The sequence below is a fragment of the Malaclemys terrapin genome, chromosome 12 (genome assembly GCF_027887155.1).
Source record: "Malaclemys terrapin pileata isolate rMalTer1 chromosome 12, rMalTer1.hap1, whole genome shotgun sequence".
NCBI lineage: Eukaryota > Metazoa > Chordata > Testudines > Emydidae > Malaclemys > Malaclemys terrapin.
In genome coordinates this window covers 45649359-45658720 of record NC_071516.1, presented here as the reverse complement: position 1 = coordinate 45658720, position 9362 = coordinate 45649359, and the positions used below count along the sequence as shown (strand labels likewise).

General features: G+C 45.2%; 1 protein-coding gene across 1 annotated transcript; it reads left to right on the top strand.

Annotated features, from left to right (window-relative positions):
* The first annotated feature begins 6123 nt into the window (after window positions 1–6123).
* On the top strand, window positions 6124–7134 carry LOC128846134 (olfactory receptor 4D2-like). Its single transcript, XM_054045198.1, has one exon. The coding sequence runs from the start codon at window positions 6124–6126 to the stop codon at window positions 7132–7134; it is 1011 nt and encodes a 336-aa protein (XP_053901173.1).
* Window positions 7135–9362: the final 2228 nt, after the last annotated feature.

The following is a 9362-nucleotide window of genomic DNA, read 5'->3' as shown; positions in this document are numbered from 1 at the left end:
CACCAACACGGCAGATTGTACGAGGTAGTGACTATTTTTATAAAAACTGAAATTTACTACAAGTGATGGGCTTTGTTACTGCACGGGGGAAGAGGTGGTTGGGAGGCTTTTCAAATATAGGCATGTGGTTTAGAGACATCTACGAGTTACGAGAACACCCCACAGAGCCTTTACAACCAAAACTATCTGAGACCTTTGTACGACAAGCTCTGTCTTCTCCTTAGGCAGCGGCTCTATGCTGCTCTGATCTGAAAAAATGTTTCCCCTGGGGCTGGTTGGAGCTGGGAAGTTAAAAATGGAAAAAGCTGAGGGAAGTGCTCATATCTGCTTATGAAACCTAAGTGAGATTCCCAGCACCTACCTCCCTAATTCTACTTTGACAATCCTAGACTGAGAAGTGATGTGAGTTACGGAGGGTCCCAGAAGGTGTCCATGGTAGGGCAGAAATTGAACCCAACTCCCCAGAATCCACAGCCAGTGATGTATCCATAAAGCCATCCTCCCTCTCTCCTCCCGACACAGAGCACTGTCCTTTCAGAATGTGACTTTTAGGACTGGTTGATATTTTTTGCCCAAAAAAAGAGAGAAAAAAAATCTTGAAGAAAATGAGGTTTCCTCAAAACGTAAATTTTTGGGAAGAAAATCAAGGTTTCCATTTTTTTATTAGAAAATTGGATCTGAACATGTCACTTCTTCCTTTTTCATGTGCAAGCAAAGTGAAAGAAAGTGTTCCCCCACTGTGATGTTATCTAATTAAAATATAACCATATAGATTATTGTTGCAACCACTGTTATATATTTGCAGCAAATATTGTATAAAAGTTGTCGAGTGAAGTGTCTATGAAAAGGCTATGGTTTGCTGGTTATGATTATGCTATCTGTATGAATATACCATTTTTTGTATGTGAAGTTATAAGTATTGGCTCTATACTTGGATTTCAAATGTTGGCTCCTGAGGTAACACCCACAAGGCAGCTAGCCAGCACATCTGGGAGGAGCTGTTCAAATTAAGTGGTTCATCAAGAAACACTTGGTTGACAATGGACCATAGGAGATGCCCATCTACACTGAGTGGACTGTCGTGTAAACGTGCTGTCTGGAGTGTAGATAATGGCTTCCTGCAATGACTGAGGGAAATTGGGCATGAACATGTGACTTGCCCATGTGACTCCAAACTCCATCTTGTTGCTATAATTTTCCACAGTAAGAACAATGGGATGCCCTCCACATGGCAAAAGCTATAAAAGGCCCTGGAAACACCTCCATTTTGTCTTCAATCCTGCTTCTTACCTCTGGAGGGACCTTGCTACAAACTGAAGCTCTGAACAAAGGACTGAATAACCCATCCAAGCTGTGCATGTATTCCAGAGACTTGACTTAAGACAGCAATTTATTCAATCACTGCTGCAAGCCTGAACCAAGAACTTTGCCATTACTGTATGTAACTGATTCCTTTAACCAATTTTAATGCTTTTCTTTCTTTCTTTGAATAAACCTTTAGATTTTAGATACAAAGGACTGGCACCAGCATGATTTTGGGGTAAGATCTAAGTTATATATTGACCTGGGTGTGTGGCTGGTACTTTGGGATCAGAAGAAGCTATTATTTGATGAGACTGGTTGTAAAGAACCACTCATCTCTGAATCCAGTGGTTGTGGTGGTGATATAAGAACTGGGATGCCTGAGGAAACTGCCTTTATGTTTTCTTGTTAGCCAATGTGGTGAACCAGGAGTTTACTTTTGTGTCTGGTTTGGTAAATCTTATAAACGAATAGCCACCAGTTCTGAGTTCTGTTTGCCTATTTCTCAGCAGTTCGTCCTGAATTTGGCATCCTCAGTTGTGACCCACTAAGGCCCGGTTACAGTGGCGTAGTCTGGCTAGGATCCACAGAACCCCACGCTAGTCAACATTTGCTTTTTGATATTGAGAGTTTTAAAGGTTAAAGATCATTGGCCATGAGGCATCAGCAGAAGCAATGAAACTTCAAGCCCTGAGAGACACCCCGTGTCTTAAACAGGAACAAAGACTGGCAGAGCTTAGAATGCAAGAGAAGCGAGCCTTGGCCCAGCTGGAAAGAGAAGCTTACAGGAGGCGTATGGAATGGCTGGCTGCAGAGGAGAGGGTTTGCCAGATGCAGCAAGAAACTGCCAGACTTGAGCTCCAAGTCAAAAAAGCAATGGAAGAACAGCACAAACTGTATCCTCTTTAAAGTCCTGTTTATAACAGTGTTGGCATGTTGTATGACTCTGAACAGTTCCTGTGTTTAACCAGTTTTGCTCTGGCCAGGGACGGGGTCACTCTAACCTGGGAAAGGTGGCAAATAGCTGTTGGTCTGTGAATGAGGTTTCTGAATGTCTGTCTAGTGTCTCAGAAGAACTCACTGATCAGGAAAATGTTTATCTAGAGCAGATTAAAGTGGATGGTCAGGTTGAAGCCCTAATTGAGGAAGAAAAGGGGAGAATTGTTATGAGTGATGGATTGTTGGTTAGTAAAGCTTGGGAAAGTCAGCCTGACGCAGGTAACAGTGATGTGCTTAAAGTAGCTCAGTGTAATAAGACACTGTTTGTGGAAAACAGCAGTTTGTCTGTTAAGGGAGGGGAAGGCAAAGAGAGTTTAGATGAGCAGAGGCAGCCCTCTGAGCTGATGGCTTTGTCTAATCAGCAGTTTGGGAAGGCCAGGTTAGTGGAACATGAGTATCCCTATACCTTACCTGTTACCAGTGTGGAGAATTGTGACAGTGAAGGAAATGTTCCTGTTTCCATTTGGGGAAATGACTTGCCCATGAAGGGAGCTACCCCAATCTCCAAGCCGTTGTCTGTGAATAGCCATGTGTGGTGCAACAAAGGAAAGGATATCCCAAGCTGTCTGTCTGGTAAAGGGGAATGTTTCTCCAGCTCTTTCTTGTCTGTAAAGCACACAGAAGAAGCCTGTCAGCCTATGATGGTTGAAAATTTTTCAGTTGACCTAGAGTTGATTCTGGATACAACTAAAACCCAGGAAGGAAGTGGTCCTGAATTTGTGTCTGCTAGGGATGATGACATTGTAATTAGGTTGCATCCAGTTAATGTCACAGATAGCTCCCAGAGACCAAGCGATTCTGGTGTTTCTATTTTGCCTGTTGCTAGTGTGTTGCTGAGTAAAGATATGACAACTTGTCTGATCAGGCTGGTATCACAGCCAAGGCACAAGGAAAGCATGAAGATGAACTGACTATGTTACCCAATGACAGTGTGGAAACTTGTAACAAGGAAGAGAATACTTCTAATCTGTTAACTCTGAAGTCTAGTCGTTTATTTGAAAGGGGGTTGTGTGAAAATCCTCCTGATGGGCCAGAGGCGAGTCTGGATGTATGTGAAACTCAGAAGGAGTTTGATGATTTCTCTGTTGTGCCAAAAGGACATAAATAAATCTCAGAAAGAATCGGTTGCGGTGCAGGATATTGCAGAAGAAAAGGAATTTCTTGGTGAGGTCTTGAAAGTCTGGGAGAAGGAATTGTTTCCATTGACTCTTAATGGACCATTGTTGATAGTAAACAGTCTCTCTTCTGAGGAAAGGTGTTGGTGCCTAATGGGCAAAGTCTTTCAAACGTGTATGAATCTGCTGGCCTTGCTTTAGAAAGACCCAACGTGAATAGCTTTGAAGAGTTCAGATGAAATAAAATTTGTTAGGGAGTTTAAACAGCCTTATAAGCTTAACCAGCTTGTTGGGAAGACAATGTTGTTGGTACATGAATGTCTCCATGCTGATTCTTTGAGTAAGCAGTCTGTGACTCAGGTACTGAGGAAAGATTGGGTTACTTGTTTTTCGGAGCAGAACAGCCTTATGACTGAACCCAAGAGGATGCAGGGGATGGCAGGTAAGCTCTCATCTCTAGACACTTTGGATATGACTTGTAGTCTTTTAGTGGACTTAACGTCTGATTCCATTTGGAAGTAGAGGTTGCTAATGGAAGGACAAAAGAACCTTGAGTCTAACATGCTAGTGAAAATGGATGGTATCTCTTTAAGACAGAGTCCAGCTTTGGAATTGGTAAGTTAAGGATCTGAAAACTAGTAAACAAGCTAGTGTCTGTGTTGATGCAAATTACCTGACTGACTGGGGGGAGAAAGACTTGCCTGTAGCTGTTAGCAAAAAGGACAAACCCAGCCAGCCAATGGATTCTGTTAAGCAAAAGAGCTCAGATTTTGACCCTGTGGAACAGAGAGAAAGGGAAAAAGTTTACCATGCTAATGAAAGCCACAGGTTAACCCTAAAATGCCAAAATCCCAATGGTATTGAGCCAAAGGCGTGGCATGAAAAAATGATTGTCAATGTACACCTGCAATGAATTTGATGTTAATATTAATGCTAATGTTAACTCTTGTGACTAATGTGTTGCTAATATCAAGAACTGTAAAAATTTACAAGGTGCCTAATCTTTTGGAAAAAACCCTTGAACATGTTAAGAGTGATACATAAGAGCACACTTTATGTTAAAAGACGTTGTGATACTAATATTTCACAGTTAGTGCCTGTAACTAATCTGGAAATTGTACACGGAACAGAAGACATTGCAGACCTAATGTGCAGTATGAGAAGGGAAACTGAGGCACACTACCATATTGGTTTCATGGCTAAATGCCAAGATTCCAACACTATAAAGAACGTTAATATCTACATTGACTAGTTCTTAAGTGGATTCCAAACATTTGCCAGAGCTCTCTCTCTCTCTCTTTAACCTAAGCAAGCCAGCAACTTTGGGTCTCCGGGAGAGATTCTGACCAAGGTAAGGGTCAGTCACCATCTTTCTGGAAGGCTGTGGGTGAGAAAGATTATCTCAATCAAAGCCTTGAATCAAAACTTTCTAGATTTAGATTCTGACTTTTAGCTGTGTTTTCACGTTTGTTTGCTGGTAACCATTTCTAATTTGGTCTCTTATATTTGAATTTACTATAAATATTGTCTTTTTTGTTAATAAATTGGTTTTATTTGAAATCTAAAGCAATCCAATGCTGTGTTTCAACTGAACTGTTTGGTAACTCCAGTTTAACTAGCAAACCATTGAATATTGACTCTGTAGAGGAGCAATGAACCTTTAATAGCTGAACTGTCCAGTAGAGGGCAGCACAGTGCAGAACACAGGTTTTTGGGAAAATTTGGGACTGGGTATGTGCTGGGATCAACCTGCAAGTAGCAACCAAGGCTGGTGGAAGCCGCAGTGTGGCTGGTGTGTTGCTGACAGGCTGCTGGGGTCAGAGATACGGGACCAGTGCTGCATCTCTACACAGACACTCAGGGTGTAGCTCGCATGCTGCTAGGCTGGCTGTGAGTGTCCCAGGTTGGGAGCTACACCAGCAAAGCATTGTGAGGCACACAGGGTTATGGAGCAGGCAGTGACTCAAACCCTCACTGGTCTGGATTGCACCCCAGAATGTGACATACCCTCCCCCACTCCCAATGAGAAACCTGGACTGTTAGAACCCTTGGACTCCCAGAAAATCCACATTCTCCCCAACCCTGAACCTCTAGGCCAGTGGTCTCCAAACTTTTTTGATCATGCACCCCATCAATAAAAAAATTTTGAGCACGCACCCCTTGCCGCGGCGGCTCTACCATTTTTGCCGAAGCACAAAAAAAAAAAAAAAAAAGCCACTCGGACTCCCACCCGAACTGACGATGCAAAATAAAGAAATATTTTTTTTAAAGCGCTCCTCCTGCTGCACACCCCCAAGGATCTCCTTTGACACCCCCCGGGGTGCACGCACCCCACGTTGGAGACCACTGATCTAGGGCACATGCAGAATCTGTGGCCTGCAGGAGGTGTGCACCACCAGGACTTCAGGAAGACCAATGGAGACAGTTGTTATCCGGGGGCATTACGAGTGTGTAGGTTGCTACTGTTCATGCCCAAACACCCAAAACTGGGGATAACCACTGGTGGGGTGTAGGTGTTTTGCTGTAGCAGGGCACTCACCACTGGGGCTCAGGAATCAGTCTGGAATTTGGTAAACAAAGAAAATTTCCAAGCATGTGTATCAGTTAACATGGAGTTAGTATCCCTTTCATATCCGTAATGTACTAAGATCAAATTATAACTATTAACATCAGCGTTTCCTCTTCAGGACTATTTAGAGGTTAATAAATGGAGAAGAAGAATCTCACCAACCCAGTGACAGAATTTGTCCTCTTGGGCCTCACCCAGAGTCCTGAGCTGCAGCAATTCCTTTATGTGGCTTTCTTCATAATCTACATGAACACCTGGCTGGGAAACTTCATCATCATCACCACTGTGATCAGTGACCACCGGCTCCACACCCCCATGTACTTCCTGCTGGCCAACTTGGCTTTCCTAGACCTCAGCGACTCATCAGTCAATACTCCAAAATTGCTATCAGGTCTCCTCTCACAGCATAAAACCATTTCGTTCTATGAGTGCATTCTCCAGATGTTTTTCTTCCACTTCATTGCTGGTGCTATGGGGTTTTGTCTTGTGGGGTTGGCAATTGATCGGTATGTGGCCATCTATAAACCACTGCGGTACTTGACTATCATGAACCAGCGTGTGTGCGTGGGGATAATGGTACTGGCATGGCTGGGTGGATTGGCCCACTCTGCTGTTCAGATTGGACTGCTCCTCCAGTTACCGTTCTGTGGGCCGAACGTCCTGGACAATTTTTACTGTGATGTCCCACAGGTCATCCAACTGGCCTGCATTGACACTCAGTTGGCTGAACTGCAGATGATCTTCAACAATGGAGCACCGATTATAATTGTATTCATCATTCTGCTTGTTTCTTACACCGCCATCTTAGTCAAGATCAGGACACACATCACGGATGGGAAGCAGAAAGCTCTGTCCACCTGTGGAGCCCAGATTATCGTGGTATGTTTACAAATCATACCCAGCATCTTCATCTATGCTCGGCTCTTCAAGAACTTCACCCTGAATAAGGTGATCTCAGTCATTTACACTGCAATCACCCCAATGCTGAACCCGATGATCTACACGCTGAGAAATGCCGAGATGAAGAAGGCCATCAGGAGGCTGATGAGCAGAATGCTGTGCTCAGGGAAGGAGATAAATTATGTCTCTATCTTTCAATGTCCTTTTGTGTTAAAAACCAGGGCTGGTGCAACCATTGAGGAAAAGTAGGCGGCCGCCTAGGACGCCTAGTGGTTGGGGGTGCCTAAAAGCCCGCTCAGGCGAGGAGGTGAAGGTGAGCTGGGGTGGGGGGGCGCGGGGAGGGCCACCCTCAGTATCCGGGGGGGCGCACAGGAGAACCGCTCCCCACCCCAGATCACCTCCACTCTGCCTCCTCCGCTGAGCACACAGCTCCCGCTCTAAGTCTCCTCCAATCGGTGCCGCAAGCCTGGGAGGGGAGGAGATGGGATTAGCTGCCGCAGAGGGGGGGCTACCTGGGTGGGGTTAGCTTCTAAGGGTGGGGGCTTGAGGGGAGAGTCTCCCGGGGCGGGGTTAACTTTCTAATGAGAAAGCCATGAAAATCAATATCCTCTTTACAAAAGTCCGTTGAATAAATTATGTATCATAATGAATGTACTGATTGTGATGAAGAAATTTCTATCAAATGTTCCAACAGAGAATAAGATAATTACTTTATGGCTAACTCTTTTATTATATATATCTATCTATATATACACCACTTATCTACATTTATCGTGTCAAGTCTCATCAGAATTTTTTAAAAAGATAAACAAAACCTACCTTCAAAAAGAATTGGTTTTAGTTGTGTCTAAATTACATTTCTATCTATAACTTCACAGTTTAAACTGAAGTTATCTTTATTTCCCTTTTCTTCTAATCCCGATATAGAATGGGAGTAGAATAGGAAATATGTTTGATGGATTTTCTTAAAATTATCCTTTTCATTCAAAATATGCAAATTTTGATTTTTCCACATTTACTCCTTTCTTTTCTAAGAAAGAAAGAAAGTGAAATTTATGTAAAGGGGGGGGGGAAGCTTTTGAAATTATACTGTAAGAGAAAAAACACAGTTCTTTACACAAATTTCTAAATAAATAATATTTTTGTAAATTTTCAAAAAAAATGTAGGGATTCTTTCTCATCAGTTTCTATGTCTTTAAAGTTTAATTCCTGAAGAGACTGTTGTGCACTGAAAAATATGTAAGTAAAAATTAGCACTTCTTCCTGAACAAAGCTCTGGGAAATGAGTATCACACTTGGATTTTCTAATCCAAAAATGAGTTAAAACTGTCTGAACTCCTTTTTGACCTCCTGACCAACTCTGCACTGAAAGAACAGCTAAAGACTATTTCTGGCAGTAATATCTGAAAAAGTGCGGGTATTCAGTGGAGGTGCATGGGGGGCAGAGAGAGAAGGGGTCGGGGTGCAGAAAGGCCACTGAGGGCAGGGTGTGGAGGGGATGGGGCTGCACAGGGGTCACTGGGGGCAGGGTGTGAAGAGGAGGGGGCTACACAGACGTCACTGAGGGCAGGCTCTGGAGGGGAGGGGGCTGAAAAGGGGTCAATGAGTGAAGGGTGTGAAGGGGAGGGGGCTGCACAGGTGTCATTGAGGGCAGGTGGTGAAGGGGAGGGGGCTCCACAGGTGTCATTGGGGGCAGGTGGTGAAGGGGAGGGGGCTGCACAGGGGTGACTGGGGGCAGGGTGTGAAGGGGAGGGGGCTGAAAAGGGGTCATTAAGTAGGACGTCAAGAGGAGGGAGATGCACAGGGGCTACTGGGGGCAGGGTGTGAAGGGGTGGGGGTTGCAGAGGGGACACTGAGGTGGAGGGGAGGGGGCTGCACAGCGGTCACCTGGGGGCAGGATGCAATGGGGGAGGGGGCTGCACAGGGGTCACTGAGAGCAGGGTGTGGATGGGAGGGGGCTGCACAAGTGTCACTGGGGGCAGGATGCAATGGGGAAGGGGGATGCACAGGGGTCACTCAGGACAGGGTGTGAAGGGGAGGGGGATTCACAGGGATCACTCAGGGCAGGGTGTGGAGGGAAGGGCTGTCACGGAGTCACCAGGGCAATACTCTGGAACTGCTCCCTACAAAGCCAGGCAGGACTCTGGGGAGTCTCCTCTCTGTGATCAGACTGTCTCCGGGGCAAGAAGCTTCCACAGCTTCCACCTTCCTGGGTCTGACCTCGGAGCATTCAGCTTCCCCTGCCCCACCGTGCGCTTCCCGCAGCGAGTCTGCCTCGGCGGGGTCCTGGGGGGGCCAGAGGGCCCTGCCCCCCGACTCCGCGGTCAGACGCGACTCTCAGCCAGCCGGTAAAAAAGAAGGTTTATTAGTTGACAGGAACACAGCATAGAACAGAGTTTGCTATTACAGGAATCAGTGACTTTCAGCCAAGTCCATCTTGGGGGGAGGGGAGCCCATAGCCAGGGCTCTGGTCCTCC

Bases quoted from the DNA above. Each gene is read 5' to 3' on its own strand.
- LOC128846134 (XM_054045198.1), top strand. From the start codon at position 6,124: ATGGAGAAGAAGAATCTCACCAACCCAGTGACAGAATTTGTCCTCTTG.